At 36.2% G+C, this 22,735-nt stretch overlaps 1 protein-coding gene across 7 annotated transcripts; it reads right to left on the bottom strand.

Moving 5' to 3' along the window:
* Nucleotides 1–700: 700 nt before the first annotated feature.
* LOC127841141 (uncharacterized) lies at nucleotides 701–22,548 on the bottom strand. Of its 7 annotated transcripts, none has more exons than XM_052369764.1 (8): nucleotides 22,450–22,482; nucleotides 21,317–21,431; nucleotides 20,643–20,762; nucleotides 18,455–18,551; nucleotides 10,428–10,622; nucleotides 9,832–9,920; nucleotides 5,542–5,701; nucleotides 701–2,377 (listed from the first exon to the last, which is right to left on the bottom strand). In XM_052369764.1, exons 3-8 carry the CDS (start codon nucleotides 20,760–20,762, stop codon nucleotides 2,214–2,216), a joined length of 825 nt encoding a protein of 274 aa, XP_052225724.1. In that variant the 5' UTR covers nucleotides 21,317–21,431; nucleotides 22,450–22,482; the 3' UTR covers nucleotides 701–2,213. The 7 variants fall into 7 exon arrangements, with proteins under 7 accessions (XP_052225724.1, XP_052225728.1, XP_052225727.1 ...); XM_052369768.1 differs by having other exon boundaries at nucleotides 21,317–21,396; nucleotides 22,450–22,465; XM_052369767.1 differs by lacking the exon at nucleotides 22,450–22,482 and adding an exon at nucleotides 22,241–22,377 and having other exon boundaries at nucleotides 21,317–21,396.
* Nucleotides 22,549–22,735: the final 187 nt, after the last annotated feature.

Consider the following 22,735-nt stretch of genomic DNA (forward strand, 5'->3'; position numbering starts at 1 on the left):
CGCTGAAAGGATTAAGCTGAACATTTATAAATTAAAACAAGAAGTAGGACCTTGTCAAACACTAGATTTACAACCAGTAAGTCCATTTGTATTACCTTTGATAACTTTCCACGAAAGGTCTGCATATAAGCTACATACAAACAAAAATAACAGGACAATTGCTTTAACCAAACTAATGTTATGACCTGCAACGATTTACCCCATTTTTTACGTATAAATAACCTTGACCCTGCTGGCCAAAATGCCTCATTACATACAATTCATTCTATTTTTAGTAACAATGACGCTGATGGCCCCCAAATGCAATCCCTGAAAGATCAGCCTGTTACCCATAACACAAAAAAGTACAAAAATGGTACATAATTAGGCTGACTGAAGATTAGCATAATAGAACTTGTTCAGTGCCCTCAGAGAATGACCCAAGAGTATGTGTGTTGACCTCACACAATGACCAAAGAATATGTGTGTTAAGTTTCAAATTAATACCTGTAATATACACAGTGACATTTAAATGTTGCACGTTTAACTTATATGAAATTGACAAAAGGGTTTACAAAATTAAATCATTGTTTTATAGGCTAAACATGTAATGCATTGTCAGAATTGTGAATGATAAGACGATTTAATCTGGATGCATGTCAACACTGATTACTCATTTTTTAAAGTGTTTTTGTTCACTCTTGTACAACACAAAAAAGCATTTATAGAAGCAATTTATTGACATAATTATCAGGCACAATGTTATAAAAATCAAACATTTTATCAGTTAACAGTAAATTTAACATGAAAATTATCAGTGTTTAAACTACAAAACCAGCATTTTTTTAAATACATATTTTAGAATGGAAGAACATTCAAACAACAAGAGATGTGTTTGTCAAAAACGCAATGCCCCCTTATGCGCCGCTTTGAAGCCATATATTTGACCTTGAAGGATGACATTGACCTTTCATCACTCAAAATGTGCAGCTCCATGCATGCCAAATATCAAGTTGCTATCTGAAGCGACATAGAAGTTATGAGCATTTTTTCGAAATCTAAATGCGAAACCTAAATGCAAAGTGTGACGGAAAGACAGACAGACGGTCCTATCACTATATGCCCTCTTTTGGGGGCATACAAAATTCATATATCAAAGACATACTGATAAAATAATTACAATATGATATTGAATACAATTCTTCCAATAAATTATTTGATAAAAATAATGTATAACATAGATAGGCTTTATACAATTCAACAATCGCTTTATACAATTCAACAATCAAATATGAAATTTTATTTTTAATGTAAAAACATTAAGATTTCTTAGATGTATATGTGTAATATAAAATTACAATAATTTACAGCTAAATACAAAATTCTCATAGGCAAACTTTGTTGCCCAACTGTGATTTTGTCCCACATTTACTAGTATAAAAATATATTCTTCTATTAAAGATGCACAAGCTTCTTACACACAATTATGTTTCAGTAAGGCAAAACATGAAGGCCTTAACAACTTGTACATCAATCATTCAACATTTCAGGTATCTTTTTGGTCAGTAGCAAAATTTAGTCATCACCTTCAGTGGGCAAGTTGAATTTAAAATCACTACATGACCCAATGTAATAAATAACAAGCAAATTCATTGAATTGATATCCCCCGCCAATATGCTACCGCACATTCATACCAAGTTTCAATGAAATCCGCCAAAGCACTTCCAAGATATGGCTCTGGACACACAAAAAGCATTTGTTCAAGATACAAAGGGCCATAACTCTGTTATTATCAGATGGTGTACAATGGCATCATCCTATTATCTATATATATACTCATACCAAGTTTCAATGAAATCCGCCAAAGCACTTCCAAGATATTGCTCCGGATGGACGGAAAGACGGTTTGACGGACACCGCCAAAACAATATCCCTCCACCTATGGCGGGGGATAATAACCAGGAAATGTTTGTCTTTGATGATAACCTAGTACCAGGGCTTTTTTCTTGACTTTGGGAAAAGGGCCTGGCCTTCGTTTTTGGCGATTTTTTTACCGAACAAAACTGAAAAGGGGAAGACATTTCCCAAAGTAAGCTTGAAATTTAGGAAAATTTGCATCATTTAAATGAAATTCTCTCGGGAAAAGGCCCTTCAAGGGGCCTTTCTCTTGGGGGAAGGGGCCTATATAAGGCCCTTGCTAAAGAATAAAAAAAACAGCCAAGCTAGTGCACTACTATTCTTTTTGGCTGCTGTGGTGTTTGTGGAGCACTTGTAACATCTTTACGATTGCTTTCATCGAGGGGTATATAAGGTTCTGTAGGAGAATGGTCTCTGCCCTTGAGCATAACTTCTCCAACTTCTTTCTTGGAATAGCGTATTCTGTGTCCTCTGACGTACCTGGAATTGAAACAAGAGCACCGCATTATTTTTTTTAGAGGTCACAGTGACCTTGACCTTTGACCTAGTGACCCAACAAGAGATGTGTTAGTCAGAAACACAATGCACCCTACTGCGCCGCATTGAAATAAAATTTCTATTTATCATTTGGCAGGTATAGAAATCATCTCACTCTAAAGGTTATTACTTCCCTTGAATTTGTCCAATCCAACCGCGGGGGTGGGGAGGGTCTCACAGTAAATTATGACCATGTCAGACATCACTACCAACCAAGGCCTGTGGTTTAAAAGAGATCATAACCAGAGTTGCTCATGTATCTATGGACATAAGTCCACAGGTATGTATTGAACATCAAAGAAATTATCATTATATCATAAAAAAAAACTTTGAAAAATCAATCATTTGGGTTATAAATTATCAAAATAATAAATCTGTACAGTAACTGTGAAAAGAACTTCAATTCTTGGTAAGGAAATATATTATATGAGATTTATAATTATATAAATTACTTCCTTTGAAAATAATTGTCCGTAACAAATCTCTATTTTTAGTAGCAAATAATTAAAAGCCACTATACTGTGACTGTAGATTCACAACTCAAAATATGCAGCTCCATGAGATACACATGCGTGCCAAATATATAAAGTGGCTATGTTCAATATTGAATAATTTTCTCGCTTTTTAAAGCTTATTACTTCCCTTAAATCTTTTTTTACCATAGACCGTAAAGGATGACCTTGACCTTTTACCACAATGTGTTTGTCAGAAACACAATGCGGCCTACTGCGCCGCTTTGATTTATTTAACAAAATTAAATACGTGGGCAGGTCAGATAACTATGTCCATTTAAACCTTATTACTTCCCGTTACCGGTACTTTGTTTTTTCCACCCTAGACCTTGAAGGATGATGTTTACCTTGAAATTTTACCACTCAAAATGTGCAGCTCCATGAGATACACATACATGCCAAATATCAAGGTGCTATCTTCAATATTTAAAAAGTTATGGCCAATGTTAAGGATTAAGCACGACGCCTACGGCGGACGACAAGCTGGCTATGACAATAGCAGTGGTCTGGGAAAACTTGACTAAATGTGTGTGCATAAAGTGTCGTCCCAGATTAGCCTGTGCAGTCTGCACAGGATAGTTAGAGATGACATATTCCTCTAGAGCTAAAAGATCCTACAGACTCAAAGTCAGCATTGAAACTTTTCACAGATTTCTGCATGTCTTGAAGTTTGTCATTAAATGCTTTATATTGATAGATGTCAAAAAATTATCTAAAAAGCTCCGGTAAAAAAACAAGAATAAAATTAAAGCAAGTAGCATAGTAACCCTCAACTGGGCTTGAAGCACTGACCCCTGGAGTAAAAGTCTATCCCTTAGACCACTTGGCCATCCGTGCACACACAATGGCTTAAGTATTTTATACATTTTATAAGCAATCCTCGTTGCATCACAAAATAAAACATCAACAACAGAACTCTCCAAATTATTCAATCGTTTCGCATTTCAACATTTTATAATTTTCAGGTTTTTAAATCAGCATAAGATGAATATAATGGATATTTAACAGCATGGTAACTGTTCAGTATTACTGTTTCCTCACAAATATCATAACTGCAACGAAAATTTGCGAATCTAAAACATATATTCTATTAATTGTGTCAATTTACCAAATTCTGAAATGCCCTTTTAAAGATACATGCTTGGCATGATTGGATGAAAAATACAGCCTCTGATGTGATCACAAATACAGCCTCTGATGTGATCACAAATACAGCCTCTGATGTGATCACAAATACAGCCTCTGATGTGATCACAAATACAGCCTCTGATGTGATCACAAATACAGCCTCTGATGTGATCACAAATACAGCCTCTGATGTGATCACAAATACAGCCTCTGATGTGATCACAAATACAGCCTCTGATGTGATCACAAACACAGCCTCTGATGTGATCACAAACACAGCCTCTGATGTGATCACAAATACAGCCTCTGATGTGATCACAAATACAGCCTCTGATGTGATCACAAATACAGCCTCTGATGTGATCACAAATACAGCCTCTGATGTGATCACAAATACAGCCTCTGATGTGATCACAAATACAGCCTCTGATGTGATCACAAACACAGCCTCTGATGTGATCACAAACACAGCCTCTGATGTGATCACAAACACAGCCTCTGATGTGATCACAAATACAGCCTCTGATGTGATCACAAATACAGCCTCTGATGTGATCACAAATACAGCCTCTGATGTGATAACAAATACAGCCTCTGATGTGATCACAAATACAGCCTCTGATGTGATCACAAATACAGCCTCTGATGTGATCACAAATACAGCCTCTGATGTGATCACAAATACAGCCTCTGATGTGATCACAAATACAGCCTCTGATGTGATCACAAATACAGCCTCTGATGTGATCACAAATACAGCCTCTGATGTGATCACAAATACAGCCTCTGATGTGATCACAAATACAGCCTCTGATGTGATCACAAATGCAGCCTCTGATGTGATCACAAATACAGTCTCTGATGTGATCACAAATACAGCCTCTGATGTGATCACAAATACAGCCTCTGATGTGATCACAAATACAGCCTCTGATGTGATCACAAATACAGCCTCTGATGTGATCACAAATACAGCCTCTGATGTGATCACAAATACAGCCTCTGATGTGATCACAAATACAGCCTCTGATGTGATCACAAATACAGCCTCTGATGTGATCACAAATACAGCCTCTGATGTGATCACAAATACAGCCTCTGATGTGATCACAAATACAGCCTCTGATTTGATCACAAATACAGCCTCTGATGTGATCACAAGCTAAAAGTTGACTAAGAGGTCGCCATGGTGTAATGGATATGGTGTCCGCCTAACGACCGGGAGGTCATGGGTTTGATCCCCATCGTGGGGGCGTTCTTAAGATCTCCCCCAAAGACACCAAGTACTGGTTCTAGGCCCAGGAAATAGACTCAAGAGCGTTTCAATAAGCCAGAGGCTTTCGATGCAATCGAACTACAATAAATAGGTTTTAACTAATAGTTGACTAGAGACTTGTAAAGAGCTTTAATGAGGTGAAATCTGATGAAAAACAAATCAACAAATAGTGGTACGCAAAGAAATCTTACTAAAACGGACGTACACTTTGTGAGGATATACATCACTAGTTTTATACTGCAGCGTAACCTCCAGAGGCGGTACACTCTCGGATACCGTGAGAGACATACGGACAAACGTCACTGGTAAGTCCACCTCCAGACTGTCTCCCAGCATGAGTTTAAACTCTTTCTGCAAACAAATATATGAGCCCATTTGGTGCAAAATGGTACCATGCGACATTGAAATTAGAAGGCACATGGTACCACCAATACGGCCGTATGAGCCTTGCTCATAGAAAAGTGAGTTAACACTTTACCAGTTAACACTTTACCAGTTAACACTTTACCACTTAGGTATGTATTTTGTAGCATTTGTAGTCCCTTAGAAAGTTCAGTTTAATTCAAGACCTTTCTTAGATTCAAATTTAAAGGCTCCATTTCCAACCCTTAGATACTGATGAGCAGCAAACAGCATAAAACCTGAACAAAATGCGAGTTACTCGTAGGCTGTTCAGGTTTAATGCTGTTTGCACTAGTGCTGCAACAATACGCCAAAAAGCGTATTGCGATATATTGTCAGCTCAAAAACCCGTATTGCAATATATCGCAATATATTGCTTACTTGTACCAAAATTATAAATCGCCAGTTACCCGATAATCCCGTATATTCCAGTTTTAAAGCAAATTTTGGTAAATGTTTACTATAACAAGAGCACCGCCTTGCGGGTGCAGACCGCTCATCTATGTTCTTTTTAAAGGTGAAGGGACTCTCATTTTCAATCACAAAGGAGGGAGGGGTGGAGTGAAGAGGGGTGTATAGTGTGGGGGTGTGGACATTTATAACATTATCTTCCAAAAATGCGGAAAAAAAATGCAAATGGGTGGGTGGGTGGTGGATTCTTGGATGTGATGGTTGGACGGTATTTCAAACATAAAATACTAAAAATAAATATTTGTGTTTTTTAACCGTTCCCAAAAAAATAATTTGGGGGGTGGGGGTGTATAATGTGGTCATTTGTGAGATGATCTTAAAAAAAAAAATTAGAGGAGGGGGGAGGGGGGATTCGGGGGGGGGGGGGGGGGGGGGGGGGGGGGGGGGGGGGGCACGGGGGATGGTTTGGGTGGAGTCGATTGTGGTATGTCAGGTAAGAGTAGTTTTGTCAAAGTATCAATCAAATCTAATCATAAATAAAGAAGTTATGGCAATTTTAGCAAAATTTAATAATTTGACCTTGAGAGTCAAGGTCATTCAAAGGTCAAGGTAAAATTCAACTTGCCAGGTACAGTAACCTCATGATAGCATGAAAGTATTTGAAGTTTGAAAGCAATAGCCTTGATACTTAAGAAGAAAAGTGGATCGAAACACAAAATTAAACCATATATTCAAAGTTACTAAGTCAAAAAAGGGCCATAATTCCGTAAAAATGACAACCAGAGTTATGCAACTTGTCCTTTTACTGTACCCTTATGATAGTTTGTGATTGTTCCAAGTATGAAAGCAATATCTATGATACTTCAGGGGTAAAGTGGACCAAAACACAAAACTTTTCAATTTTCTAAGTATAAAGGGCCCATAATTCTGTCCAAATGCCAGTCAGAGTTACATAACTTTGCCTGCACAGTACCCTTATGATAGTTTATAAGTGTTGCAAGTATGAAAGCAATAGCTTTGATACTGTAGGAATTAAGTGGACCTAAACACAAAACTTAACAAAATTTTAAATTTTCTAAGTATAGAAAGGGCACATAATTCTGTCAATATGCCAGTCAGAGTTACATTACTTTGCCTGCACAGTCCCCTCATGATAGTTAGTAAGTGTTGCAAGTATGAAAGCAATAGCTTTGATACTTAAGGAATAAAATGGACCTAAACACAAAACTTAACCAAAATTTTCAATTTTCTCATTATAAAAAGGGCACATAATTCTGTCAAAATGCACGCCAGAGTTATCAAACTTTGCCTGCCCAGTCCCCTCATGATAGTAAGTAAGTGTACCAAGTTTGAATGCAATAGCATTGATACTTTCTGAGAAAAGTGGACCTAAACGCAAAACTTAACCGGACGCCGACGCCAACGCCAAGGTGATGACAATAGCTCATATTTTTTTTTCAAAAAATAGATGAGCTAAAAATGCTCAAGAATAACACAAAACACAAACATTCACCAATTTTCTTAAATATCAAATACATTTTGGCATGTGTTACTATTTAAAGATGTGATGAAATAACTTCCAATCGGGCGTTTTTTTCCCACTGAACATGCGTAAATCGCCTGACGTGATGTTCCCGTTTTATACAACACAAATACACCCACACTTTGCACACGACGTTCTACATGTCTGTATAATTTTTGCGCGCTTTCGCTTTTTATTGAGAAAAAGAATAAAGCACTTTTTTTAATTGTCGCGTTAGCATTACATTTCGGAAGCATGTTTCCGAAATTTGGATTACAAATTAAATAATGCTCATTTCAGAATCGAACGAAACATTTAGTTGTGCGTAATTAATTCAACGATAATTCGTTTAAAAGCATAGAATGAATGCTCCCATGTAACAATGCTACTCTGTATAATAGACTTTTTAGAATGCCATTTGTACGTAACAATTTATTTTTACAAAATACCGATTTGTTTTGTTTACCTTAATATCATTATTTTGGATGGCTTTTCTGAACGAAATGTAGATGCATGTTTGTAAAATTTTCGTACCGGTATGACGAAAATCGTATCGCAATACAATATGCGGATTGCGTATTGCGATATATACCGATATACCGGTATATTGTTGCAGCACTAGTTTGCACATAGCCATTTCCACCTTGCCTTTGATGGGAAAAGGGTTAAATGCATGTGCGGTATGTTTTATCCCGCATTTGCCTGTGCAGTCAACACAGGCAATTCAGGGGGACCCTTTTCGCACAAACTAGATTTGAGTTAAGAACAGACTTTAAAATGAAAAATACCATAAAAGCAGAAAGTGTTTTTCCTGATTAGCCTGCGCAGACCGTGAATTAAGTAAGGCTCATATTGAAGGTTTTTTTTTGCCCGATTTTACAGCCGAAATTCGGCTATGTTCCAAATCCCAAAAAGTATACTTTTTTCCCAAAATGTGGCAAAAAATTCAAAATTAAAAAAAAAAAATTTTTTTTTTTTTGAAATAAGTGTCTTATGCGTATTTTATCTCAAGTTTAATTCAATTACATCTAACAAAGTATTATGATTTCGTGCTTTTAATTTGAATGATTATAAAAAGTTATATCAAATTTAGTACTTCCCTTATCAGTGGACTTTTTGTGTGGAAAAAAGGCTAATGAATTTATTTTCGCCATTTCATGAAAATGCCGACAAAATTCCCAATTCCAAAGCCATGGGCTATCTTCCCAAAAAGTGGAAAAAAAACCTGTATTTACAAAAAAAAACAACTTTAGTAACAACTATTTTGTCACATGATAACATACTTATTTCAATAACATGGGTCTTCTACTATTTTATGCAAATCAAGTTTTGTCATATAAACTAACATTTTAAAATATCAATATTAAACAGAAATCTAGGCAATCCTTTCCACAACAAGTGAGACAGTGAGTATTTGAGCTTAAAACTTCATTTGTTTCTGCTGTCATGTATAGTAGATTTTTTAATGCTAATTGTATATATAAATGAATGAAAAAGATTCCTATCGGAAAAAGTATCTGTTTTTCCCAAATGGGACCTAAAATTTCCCAATTAACAGTTTCAAAGTTTTTTTAAATCTCAACATTAAGTTCATCTTCCATCCAGCTCTACAAGTTAAACCTTATTAAATATTTTTTTAAACACTTTTATTTTCATTTTTGAAGCATTTGTTAGCAAAAAAAAACAACAACACTCATTTCCCTATTTAGGTCAAAACAGCACGATTTTTCCCAATCTAAATGGACCCTGCCCCATTCCCAAAACACTGTCATGTTTAACCTTTTGCATGCTGGGAACCGAATTTTGAAGGCCTTTGCAAACAGTTTGGATCCAGATGAGACGCCACAGAACGTGGCGTCTCATCACAGAACGTGGCGTCTCATCAGGATCCAAACTGTTTGCTTTCTGATAGTATTCTTTCATGGTTAACCCTTTGCATGCTGGGAAATGTGTCTTTTGCTGAAATGTTGTCTGCTGAATTTCTAAAATTAGCATTTTCTATATTTTTTCTTCAAAGAATACTATCAGGATAGCAAACATTTTGGATCCTGATGAGACGCCACGTTCTGTGGTGTCTCATCTGGATCCAAACTGTTTGCAAAGGCCTTTAAAATTCGGTTTCAACACTGTCATGTTTAAGACTCACTTTAATTAGTGCACAGGCTTCTCTCCTCTGTACATAGGAATACAGGTGGTTGGAAATCTGCTCTAGAAAGGTCGACAGTTCCCCTGCATCTAATGATTAAGAATCAGGGGTCCGTCTTATCAATGATCGTACGAAAATGTAAACTTACGATTGAATTTTGATATTTTAAAATATAAGTGATTATGATCTGTATGTTTCAAATATAAAGGATATTTGACAGTTTCTTTGGAAATGAATGAAAATGTTCAACAAAAGTAATTATACATGTGACGGTTACATATTTATGGTGCTTTGAAAATTGCATCGTAAGGTGAAAATGTAATACAATGTTTGATAAGACGGGCCCCAGGGGTTTATTATGCTACATCAAAATGTGCACAAAGAAAGTAGTTTGGTTAAGTAAATTGCATAAAATAATCAAACTTATACAAAACTCAATGAAAACTGTACAAAAATAGACATCCGGACAAGATAAAACATTATTCAAGGGCCATACCTTAGTGTTTATTAATATTAATATCAATCCTGATATTATATAGAGGAGGTTAGTAGTAAAACGAATATTCATGACAAACATTTCATTGAATTGTCCATACCTAAATAATCCTTTACCAAGTTGTCAAGTGGTACAAAGGGAGGTAAGCTGTGCTGGCCGGTCTGGTAGTTGTCTCCCTTCTTGGTTACCTGCAGTGTGTAGAAGGCTGCAGATGGCAGCTGGTCGCCAAAGAGGGGATCAAACCTGACTGTGAACGATGTAGAGTCACAGTGTGAGGACGGCAGCAGACTTATACCTGCAAGACAATGAGCCTCGTTCTGGGAAAACAGGGCTTCCTGCATATGGATTACGAGTCGTCCCACATGAGCATGTACAGTCTCTACTGAAATTTTGTAAACCCTTTCCCACATAGATATGTGTTTTTAACCCATTTGTAGTCCCTTAGAAAGTGACATTTAATTAAATACCTTTCTTACTAAATTCAAGTTTTAAAGGCTTCATTTCCAACCCTTAGTTACTGATGAGCAGCAAACAGCATAAAACATGAACAGACTGCGAGTTACTCGCAGGCTTTTCTGGTTTAATGCTGGTTGCAAAAGTCATTTTCACTTTGCTTCTTATGGGGGAAATAGTGAAGAGATGATTTCCTGCAAACAAATATTCCATAAAAGCAGAAAGTTTCGTCCCTAATCAGCCCTTGCAGACTGCACAGGCTAGTCTGGGATGACACTTGACACAGTTTCGTCCCTAATCAGCCCTTGCAGACTGCACAGGCTAATCTGGGATGACACTCGACACATTATATTTGACATATGCATTAAGCCTACTTTTACCGGAACGAGGATTAAAAATGTTTTACCAAATAAACAAGAGATGTGTTTGTCAGAAACACAATGCCCCCTATTGGGCCGCTTTGAAATAAAATTTCAATAAATCATTTGGCAGGTTTAGAAATTATCTCCCTTTTAAAGCTTCTTACTTCCCTTGGATGGTATTTTTTTACTTTTGACCTTAAAGGATGACCTTGACCTTTTACAACTCAAAATGTGCAGCTTCATGAGATACACTTGCATGCCAAATATCAAGTTGATATCTTCAATATTGCAAAAGTTATTGCAAAACTTTAACAAAGGTTAAAGTTTTGAGACAGAATGACAGACAGACAGGACAAAAGCAATATACCCTCGATCATTCGATCAGGGGGCAAACAAATTAATGAACCACGTTTTTCAAATTGCATTTATACCAACAACAAATGAATGTACCATGTTTTCAACTTTTCCTTTGGCCAGGTGTAGCTATTTTGTTTGTAAATTCTGTACATAATATTCATGTCAAGTTAATAACAAGAAACAGTCGGAGATGGGTGATGCTCCCCAGAGTTTTTTTTGGTCATAATATTGCACTATATATTCAGATAAAAGGAACCATCTTGAGGGCACAGTAGTTGGGGGGACAATAGTTTTTTATAGAAAATTTTAAAGGGCCATAACTCTGTGAAAAATCATTCGACCAGAACCCGCTGATAATATGCACATCTCCTCTTGGTAGTGAAGCTTCCCATAAAATAAAAGTTTCATTGAATTCCGGTCATTAGTTGCTGAGAAATAGCCCGGAAAAAATTGTGCATGGACGGACAGACAGCCAGACGCACACACGGACAGACGAAGCGGCGACTATATGCTCCCTCCAAAATAAATTTTGGAGCATAAAAATTTACTAGCATAGTGAATATTTTGTTTGTTTTAGGAGTAGCAACTCACTGATTCATCACAGATAAGAAAGACAATAATCAAGATGTTTATTGATAAGGGCACATGGTGGCTTTTAATTTTAAAAAGAGCAATGTGGCACTTCAAAACATGCCTGAAAAAGACATGTATAACATTACCAGCCAGTCTGTACATGTCTTGGCAAGTGTGTAATATATACTATAACATTACCAGCCAGTCTGTACATGTCTTGGCAAGTGTGTAATATATACTATAACATTACCAGCCAGTCTGTACATGTCTTGGCAAGTGTGTAATATATACTATAACATTACCAGCCAGTCTGTACATGTCTTGGCAAGTGTGTAATATATACTATAACATTACCAGCCAGTCTGTACATATCTTGGCAAGTGTGTAATATATACTATAACATTACCAGCCAGTCTGTACATGTCTTGGCAAGTGTGTAATATATACTATAACATTACCAGCCAGTCTGTACATGTCTTGGCAAGTGTGTAATATATACTATAACATTACCAGCCAGTCTGTACATGTCTTGGCAAGTGTGTAATACATGTATACACTATAACATTACCAGTCAGTTTGTACATGTCTTGGCAAGTGTGTAATATATACTATAACATTACCAGCCAGTCTGTATATGTCTTGGCAAGTGTGTAATATATACTATAACATTACCAGTCAGTTTGTACATGTCTTGGCAAGTGTGTAATATATACTATAACATTACCAGCCAGTCTGTACATATCTTGGCAAGTGTGTAATATATACTATAACATTACCAGTGAGTCTGTACATGTCTTGGCAAATGTGTAATATATACTATAACATTACCAGTGAGTCTGTACATGTCTTGGCAAATGTGTAATATATACTATAACATTACCAGTCAGTTTGTACATGTCTTGGCAAGTGTGTAATATATACTATAACATTACCAGCCAGTCTGTACATGTCTTGGCAAGTGTGTAATATATACTATAACATTACCAGTCAGTTTGTACATGTCTTGGCAAGTGTGTAATATATACTATAACATTACCAGTGAGTCTGTACATGTCTTGGCAAGTGTGTAATATATACTATAACATTACCAGTGAGTCTGTACATGTCTTGGCAAGTGTGTAATATACACTATAACATTACCAGCCAGTCTGTACATGTCTTGGCAAATGTGTAATATATACTATAACATTACCAGTGAGTCTGTACATGTCTTGGCAAGTGTGTAATATATACTATAACATTACCAGTGAGTCTGTACATGTCTTGGCAAGTGTGTAATATATACTATAACATTACCAGTCAGTTTGTACATGTCTTGGCAAGTGTGTAATATATACTATAACATTACCAGTCAGTTTGTACATGTCTTGGCAAGTGTGTAATATATACTATAACATTACCAGTGAGTCTGTACATGTCTTGGCAAGTGTGTAATATATACTATAACATTACCAGTCAGTTTGTACATGTCTTGGCAAGTGTGTAATATATACTATAACATTACCAGTCAGTTTGTACATGTCTTGGCAAGTGTGTAATATATACTATAACATTACCAGCCAGTCTGTACATGTCTTGGCAAATGTGTAATATATACTATAACATTACCAGTGAGTCTGTACATGTCTTGGCAAGTGTGTAATGTATACTATAACATTACCAGTCAGTTTGTACATGTCTTGGCAAGCGTGTAATATATACTATAACATTACCAGCCAGTCTGTACATGTCTTGGCAAGTGTGTAATATATACTATAACATTACCAGCCAGTCTGTACATGTCTTGGCAAGTGTGTAATATATACTATAACATTACCAGCCAGTCTGTACATGTCTTGGCAAGTGTGTAATATATACTATAACATTACCAGTGAGTCTGTACATGTCTTGGCAAGTGTGTAATATATACTATAACATTACCAGCCAGTCTGTACATATCTTGGCAAGTGTGTAATATATACTATAACATTACCAGTGAGTCTGTACATGTCTTGGCAAGTGTGTAATATATACTATAACATTACCAGTGAGTCTGTACATGTCTTGGCAAATGTGTAATATATACTATAACATTACCAGTGAGTCTGTACATGTCTTGGCAAATGTGTAATATATACTAAAACATTACCAGCCAGTCTGTACATGTCTTGGCAAGTGTGTAATATATACTATAACATTACCAGCGAGTCTGTACATGTCTTGGCAAATGTGTAATATATACTATAACATTACCAGCCAGTCTGTACATATCTTGGCAAGTGTGTAATATATACTATAACATTACCAGTGAGTCTGTACATGTCTTGGCAAGTGTTTAATATATACTATAACATTACCAGCCAGTCTGTACATGTCTTGGCAAGCGTGTAATATATACTATAACATTACCAGCCAGTCTGTACATGTCTTGGCCAGTGTGTAATATATACTATAAAATTACCAGTGAGTCTGTACATGTCTTGGCAAATGTGTAATATATACTATAACATTACCAGCCAGTCTGTATATGTTTTGGCAAGTGTGTAATATATACTATAACATTACCAGTGAGTCTGTACATGTCTTGGCCAGTGTGTAATATATACTATAACATTACCAGCCAGTCTGTACATGTTTTGGCAAGTGTGTAATATATACTATAAAATTACCAGTGAGTCTGTACATGTCTTGGCAAGTGTGTAATATATACTATAACATTACCAGCCAGTCTGTACATATCTTGGCAAGTGTGTAATATATACTATAACATTACCAGTGAGTCTGTACATGTCTTGGCAAATGTGTAATATATACTATAACATTACCAGTGAGTCTGTACATGTCTTGGCAAATGTGTAATATATACTAAAACATTACCAGCTAGTCTGTACATGTCTTGGCAAGTGTGTAATATATACTATAACATTACCAGCGAGTCTGTACATGTCTTGGCAAATGTGTAATATATACTATAACATTACCAGCCAGTCTGTACATATCTTGGCAAGTGTGTAATATATACTTCAACATTACCAGTGAGTCTGTACATGTCTTGGCAAATGTGTAATATATACTATAACATTACCAGTGAGTCTGTACATGTCTTGACAAATTTGTAATATATACTATAACATTACCAGCCAGTCTGTATATGTCTTGGCAAGTGTGTAATATATACTATAACATTACCAGCCAGTCTGTACATGTCTTGGCAAGTGTGTAATAATTATATATACTATAACATTACCAGCCAGTCTTTACATGTCTTGGCAAGCGTGTAATATATACTATAACATTACCAGTGAGTCTGTACATGTCTTGGCAAATGTGTAATTTATACTATAACATTACCAGCCAGTCTGTACATGTCTTGGCAAATGTGTAATATACACTATAACATTACCAGCCAGTCTGTACATGTCTTGGCAAGTGTGTAATATATACTATAACATTACCAGCCAGTCTGTACATGTCTTGGCAAGTGTGTAATATATACTATAACATTACCAGCCAGTCTGTACATGTCTTGGCAAGCGTGTAATATATACTATAACATTACCAGCCAGTCTGTACATGTCTTGGTTAGTGTGTAATATATACAATAACATTACCAGCCAGTCTGTACATGTTTTGGCAAGTTTGTAATATATACTATAAAATTACCAGTGAGTCTGTACATGTCTTGGCAAGTGTGTAATATATACTATAACATTACCAGCCAGTATGTACATGTCTTGGCAAGTGTGTAATATATACTATAACATTACCAGTGAGTCTGTACATGTCTTGGCAAATGTGTAATATATACTATAACATTACCAGCCAGTCTGTACATGTCTTGGCAAGTGTGTAATATATACTATAACATTACCAGTGAGTCTGTACATGTCTTGGCAAATGTGTAATTTATACTATAACATTACCAGCCAGTCTGTACATGTCTTGGCAAATGTGTAATATATACTATAACATTACCAGCGAGTCTGTACATGTCTTGGCAAATGTGTAATATATACTATAACATTACCAGTGCGTCTGTACATGTCTTGGCAAATGTGTAATATATACTATAACATTCATAGTGGGAGCAGTTGTCTAATAGTAAGACGCTGGCTTAGGGATCGAGAGGTCCCGGGTTCGAATCCCGACCTGACCGCTGGAATTTCCTTGAGCAAGAAATTTATCCCACAACTGCTCCTCTCCACCCAGGTGTATAAATGGGTACCTGAGAGGGAAATAAGCCAATGTGCCGTGGCTGCATACTGGGCCAAGATGTTTACGGACGACTTATGACCCAGTGATCAGGGAAAAACTGTAAAGCGCCTTTGAACGCACATCTCGAGTATGAAAAGGGCGCTATATAAATGTGGTATAAAAACAAAACAAAAAAACATTACCAGTGAGTCTGTACATGTCTTGGCAAATGTGTAATATATACTATAACATTACCAGTGAGTCTGTACATGTCTTGGCAAATGTGTAATATATACTATAACATTACCAGCCAGTCTGTACATATCTTGGCAAGTGTGTAATATATACTATAACATTACCAGCCAGTCTGTACATATCTTGGCAAGTGTGTAATATATACTACAGGGTCTTCCCCAGGCCATTTAAGCGCCCCTTGCCGGGGCGCTTGAATTTCGAAATCAGAGTCCCCGGGGCGCTTGAAATTTTCCGATCAGTGTATTCTTCAGTAAAATAAAGTGGAGATTGTCCAAAAAAATCAAGGTTTCCCTATCAGTGTATCAATATTCCCTGTTTTAAAAGAGCACTCGGTACCTACTTTCACAAGTAATCGCCATAAACACCACATGGGGTAATGGATAATCCACTGATAAGAGAATAGCATGACGCGCGTATCGATTATTCTAGCCACATTACACGGTCATTTAAATGCTGACAAGGATGTATCTGGTAAATTTCCAGTCGTCTAACTGTGAAGTTCATCGTCCAATCGGTTACGCGAATGCTTATGAGGGCGGGGTTAACTATCGACCATTATTTTTGATTGACGTCGGGCATGAAGTAAGAGTTTATCGCAGCTTGATTAGTAAGAAGTTGTACCATTTGCGTAATATAAACCGGTAATTAGTACAGTACAGAACATTAAAGACGGTTTCGGGCATCATCATCACACCTTTTTACTGTAAACAAGTGTTACCTATGACTCAAAATTAATACGAGAAATTAATTGCAAGTGGTAAACAATTAATTATTATAGCGAGTAAGTTGTGCAAATGACTCCCGGTTACAATTATGTGATAACAATTTATTTAATTCCAGTACATGTATATTTCAACATGTCCATTTATAGAACTGATTAACCTCGTTTTTCTGACATTTATTCGACACGTAATGCGCTTTAACAAATTTTCGTTGAATAAATTACGCACACTTGTAAATGTTTCGTCCGATAATCGATAGTTAGAAGACTGATGATGGCAACCGGCCGTGATCCTCGTGGACAACGTGAATTTCATGCATAATTCCGTCAAAACATTTATTCGACTCGTAAAGTGTTTAAAACAAATTATCGTTGAATTTATAACGCAACGGTTAATATTTATTGAAATCTCAAATGGGAATAATTAAATTTGTAATCCGAAACCCATTCCCGTAAGTCGATGTTAACGCGTTTTTAATCCGAAACACACTTCCGAATGTAAATGTTACCGCAACGTTAAATATTTTTGCTTCAAATTAGCAGTGCAAATTTTATTTTGTGTCGAATCTTTTTCTCAATTAAAAAGAGCGCGAAAATTATGCAGCATGTACAACGTCGCGTCTATTGCATACAAATGGCGTGTATTGAGCGTTTTAACAAGCACACAACAGGTCAGGGGATTGACGCATATTCAGACGCAATATTTCATCAAATCTATAAATAGTCACTTAAAAAATGGCAAGGTTTGTGTTAAAGAAATAACTGAAAGCTTTAATCGTAAATATTTACCAGAAAGATATTGATAAAAACGGAATAAACGGGATTATCGGATAATAAATAGAAACTTGAAAAATAGTAAGTATACAGTAATAGAGTCGGGTTGAAACGGATGTATTGGGGAATCGTTCGAGTCGGGATTTTACTATCTGTGCGGAAAAGTTTTTAAACAATTAAAAATATTTTTAAATGACTGGGGGAATTTTTTGAAGAGTCATAGCGCACCAAATGACGTCTTTTGACGCTGTTTTTCTTTGATTTATAACGCACCACAGAACGTTATTGACACGTAAAATTAAAAAAAAATCAACGTATGGAGGGGACACCCCTCCGGAACCCATCCCCGATCGGCCCCGGGGCGCCTGAAAAAAATCCTGGGGAAGGCACTGATACTATAACATTACCAGCCAGTCTGTACATATCTTGGCAAGTGTGTAATATATACTATAACATTACCAGTGAGTCTGTACATGTCCAACACTTGTTGGAGCTCATATCTCTTGTAGTCAAGGTCACTGCAGCCACCAGGGTTTCCAGTCAGGTCACGGCGCAACTGAAAGTGGAATACAGGTCACAGCGCAACTGAAAGTGGAATACAGGTCACGGCGCAACTGAAAGTGGAATACAGGTCACGGCGAAACTGAAAGTGGAATACATCCTTTTGAGCCTTGCTCTGGGAATATTGGGCTTAATGCATGTACTTAAAAAGTTGTCCAAGACCAGCCTGTGAAGTCCGCACAGGCTAATAAGGGACGACACTTTTGGAATAAACTTGATTTGCACAAAAAGACACATCCATTAAATGAAAAATTCCAAAAAAGGTGAAAGTGTTGTCCCTGATAAGCATGCACAGGCTAATCTGAGACGACACTTAAAATACGTGGTTTATGGTTTATGACCTTTTTTCCCAGAGCAACTCTCTATCAACTTTAATGTTTGTAAAAAACATTTAAACCAACAAAGCTTGTCACAGAGTATGACGCCTGTGCCTTTTATATTGGGAAAAATAGCGTTATATGTTTTTTGGGAAAAAGGAAATATTATTTATGAGATTATAAATAACAGTATTCAAGCTGTTTATAGGTGCATGTGTAACTGCATTTTTAAATTTATATTTTACAGAGCTACATAATTATACCACTATATTTTAAACTTAATAAACCAATTTTTGAGTTTATTGGAAAAGTTTGGCATCTTAATTTGGAATTTTTGGTCAGATTTTTTGGGAATAAACGTAACATTTTGCAGTTGGGACACAGCCTGTAATTTTTGGAGAAAAAAAATTGACGTACGATATCAAATGGCGCGTTATATGCATTAACGTTACGAAATCCCAACACTGATCGAACTGCTATCCTCAAAACTTGGGTCCTGTTTGGGGACCCATTCCCAATGGATTTTTTTTCCCGAAATAGGACCTAAATATTCCCAATTGATGGTTTCAAACATTTAAAGACAAATACAATAAAAATAAATCTGTACAGTGAGTTTATCTCCCATTCAGCTCTGTAAGATAAACCGTAGTGTTTTTCCCAGGCCATTTTAGCGTGGCGAAAAGCCACGCTGCCCTCCCGGATCGCCACTCTGCCCTTTTCAAAGGCAAATTTCGCCACGCGCCCTTATCGATAACATCTTTATTGCCTTACGACCTACCTTTGTCCGCAAAATCAGCTTCCTTGATTGTCTGTGACGCTGTGACTGTGCTTGATTTACTCGAGAGACGTCAACGTCTAATCGACTATATTAATCGAGTAGATTTAATCTATAACAGTGCTCGATTTATAGGTAGTCATACTGACTGCTCCAAAGCATATGCGAGAGAGTATAAAACAGGCTCAATTAGAATGAAGTAATCTTTATACGCATCGCATAAGAAACATGTTCTTAGATCGATGTAAACACAAATTTCTGCGTTCGATAGGGATTCATGTTAAAATTATAAGTATTCACGTACAGTCGACAAAAACATGTTCGTGTTAATCTTATATTCAGAGTAAGTGCACGATTTAATATTAATTATGTATTAACCTATGGCAATTAACTTACACACCTTTACCATAGTAGATAAACCAAATATACGGACTAACCTAATTAAATTTATTCAATTCATTAATCACTTTTATTCTCAATTTTAAGTAATAGTTAGCAAAAAGACAAGAACACTTATTTCCCAATTTCAGCCAAAAGGACGTGATTTTCCCAATCCAAAGGGACCCGGCCCAATTCTCAAATGGTGAAAATAAACACTGGTAATTTGGGTTGACATGAAGCGTTTAAAGCTTGAAGGTTTTTCACTTGTATATCTAAGGGACAACAAACATGAAGCGTCTAAAGCTTGAAGGTTTTTCACTTGTATATCTAAGGGACTACAAACGTGTCATTATGATACATGTATTGTATACCTTAGTGAAAAAAAGTTGAGTGGCGTGATTGCGTCTGTATAACTTCCATAACACTTTCATGCATTAGTACAAAAAGTATGTGTGCGTTCCCATCTAATCCGTACCTGGTCATGTTCCTTCTGCAGGTTGTTGAGTCTCTGTATCACGTACCTGGTCATTTTCCTTCTGCAGGTTGTTGAGTCCCTGTATCACGTACCTGGTCTTTTTCCTTCTGCTGGTTGTTGAGTCTCTGTATCACGTACCTGGTCATTTTCCTTCTGCAGGTTGTTGAGTCTCTGTATCAGGAGTTGCTGCTGGTGCAGGAGATGCTGCTCACTTCTGGCTTTACGTAGCGCAGCATCACGGCTCTCCAGAAAATCCATCTGAATTGAAGCCTTAAAAATAGCAGTCTTGATCAGGGAAAACTGAGCTAAAAGAATGTGCTGTCACAGATTAGCCTGTACAGTCTGCAGTTACATAAAAAAAAATACAGCCATTTTTTTTAAAATAACTTTTACCTATTCTGTTGTTATTAGAAAATGGCGCCATAAACAAACGATGTCTAAAACCCGGAAACAGTCGGAAACCGGAAAAACAGAAAATATACCGAAAACAGTTAGATTTCCCACCTTTACATCATTATAGTGGCATTAAACTTAGTTCTTCTTGAATGCTCTGAGCTTTTATAAGTACATACGTACAGCTCAGAGTTCGACTTCCTTGTAACCCATTTTTTAATTTCAAAAAATTATGTCTCACGTATGTCTATAAAATCGAGTTTAATCAACCTAATACATCGTTACAAACACAATACCTGTTATTACCGATATCAATTTCCGAGTGAATTGTGGAGAAATACTCAAAACAAAGACTTTATGCAAAAACCGTTATCAAACCGAAAGCCGAAGTTTTGAATTGAAGATTCAATCTATCTTACGGATGTTCCGGAGCTAGTCCATATATTACGATTGGTAGATTAGACACGAGATCTATCTCGCCGAGGATTCCGTAGATGGCCTATAGCGTATTTTTTAATTCGGAATTACTCGGCTCTGTCCATTGCAAAAACATTGCGAAAACATTCTTTTTTATGTAACCAAATATTATTTAACTTCATAAGTTGTGACTTAACGCCACTTTCACGATGTAAAGGTGGGAAATCTGTTTTCGGTATATTTCCTGTTTTCGCAAAAACAGTACTGTTTTTGTTTTCGGTATCTACCTAGTCATAAGTCATGACATTGTGCTTAACTTCATAGTCATGTTTCATTTAAAAGAACCGTTGACGTGTTTGAAACTTTGGATTAATATCAATTTTATGTTGTAAGTTGTTTTTATTTGCGCATTACAGATATATTTACGATCTATTTGTGTTTATTTATGCCAGAAATTAGTGTATGGGGCTAATATTTCGGATTAATATGCCGCCCGGATTATGGGCGGGGAACTTGACATGGAAAATACCGTAAGGAGTTGCAACTCCCAGCGACCCGGAGGGTCAATAGCTTGGAGTTGGATTATTGCAACTAGGGTTAACCTATGATTTTATTGAATGTTTATTCCAGAACGCATTTAAAAATTAAATGATGCTATATATTAATTATTTCTTTTTTACAAAAAGTATTTTATTCCTATTTAAAAAAAAAGGAAGCATTATATAATACGAGGACATGATACCGAAAATAGTTAATTTATCCAACAGTTAGATTTCCTCCTTTACATTGTGATAGTGGCTTTTAACTATGATTTTAATGAATGTTTATTCCAGTACGCATTCTTTGTTTAAATTTCGATTCCATGCAGTTTAACTCACATTTATAACAATGAAACAATATGTTAAATTAATGACCAAGGTACTGACATTTTGTCCGAATGAGCTTCAGTCAACTCGAGAAGTGAGCTATTGATCGCGAAATCATATTGCATATTGCAGAATCCTCTAATTTCATTTGTGATTTTTTTTCAAAGAATGGTGATATACACTGAATTCTGTTGAAATTGGTAAAACAATTTTTGAAGTTAAATAATATTTGGTTACATAAAAAAAATAATACAGCCTTTTTTACTAACTTTTAGGCCTACTGTTGTTATTAGAAAATTGCGCCATAAACAAACGATGTCTAAAACCCGGACACAGTCGGAAACCGGAACGTTTTATGGGAATATCTGGTACCGATCAAATGTCTGGAAAAAATCTAAAATGTTAAACGACCTTCAAATGAAAAGTACTCAGTCGTCTAGAGGACGCGGCATACACGTTTTCTAGAAAGTAAAAAAAAATAAAAATAAATGTTTTTCACTGATAAATCTCAGAAAATAACGCTCATCCCCGATTTTGTCATCAGATCTATAATTT

This window comes from Dreissena polymorpha, chromosome 8 (assembly GCF_020536995.1).
Source record: "Dreissena polymorpha isolate Duluth1 chromosome 8, UMN_Dpol_1.0, whole genome shotgun sequence".
Classification (NCBI taxonomy): Eukaryota; Metazoa; Mollusca; class Bivalvia; order Myida; family Dreissenidae; genus Dreissena; species Dreissena polymorpha.

Excerpts from the sequence above, each read along its gene's own strand:
- LOC127841141 (XM_052369765.1), bottom strand. The coding sequence starts at position 20,762 with ATGGATTTTCTGGAGAGCCGTGATGCTGCGCTACGTAAAGCCAGAAGT. Across the intron at positions 18,552-20,642 it reads TGCAGAAGGAAAATGACCAG|TTGCGCCGTGACCTGACTGG; the intron begins GTACGTGATACA and ends TTCCACTTTCAG. Across the intron at positions 10,623-18,454 it reads GGACATGTACAGACTCACTG|GTATAAGTCTGCTGCCGTCC; the intron begins GTAATGTTATAG and ends ATTGTCTTGCAG.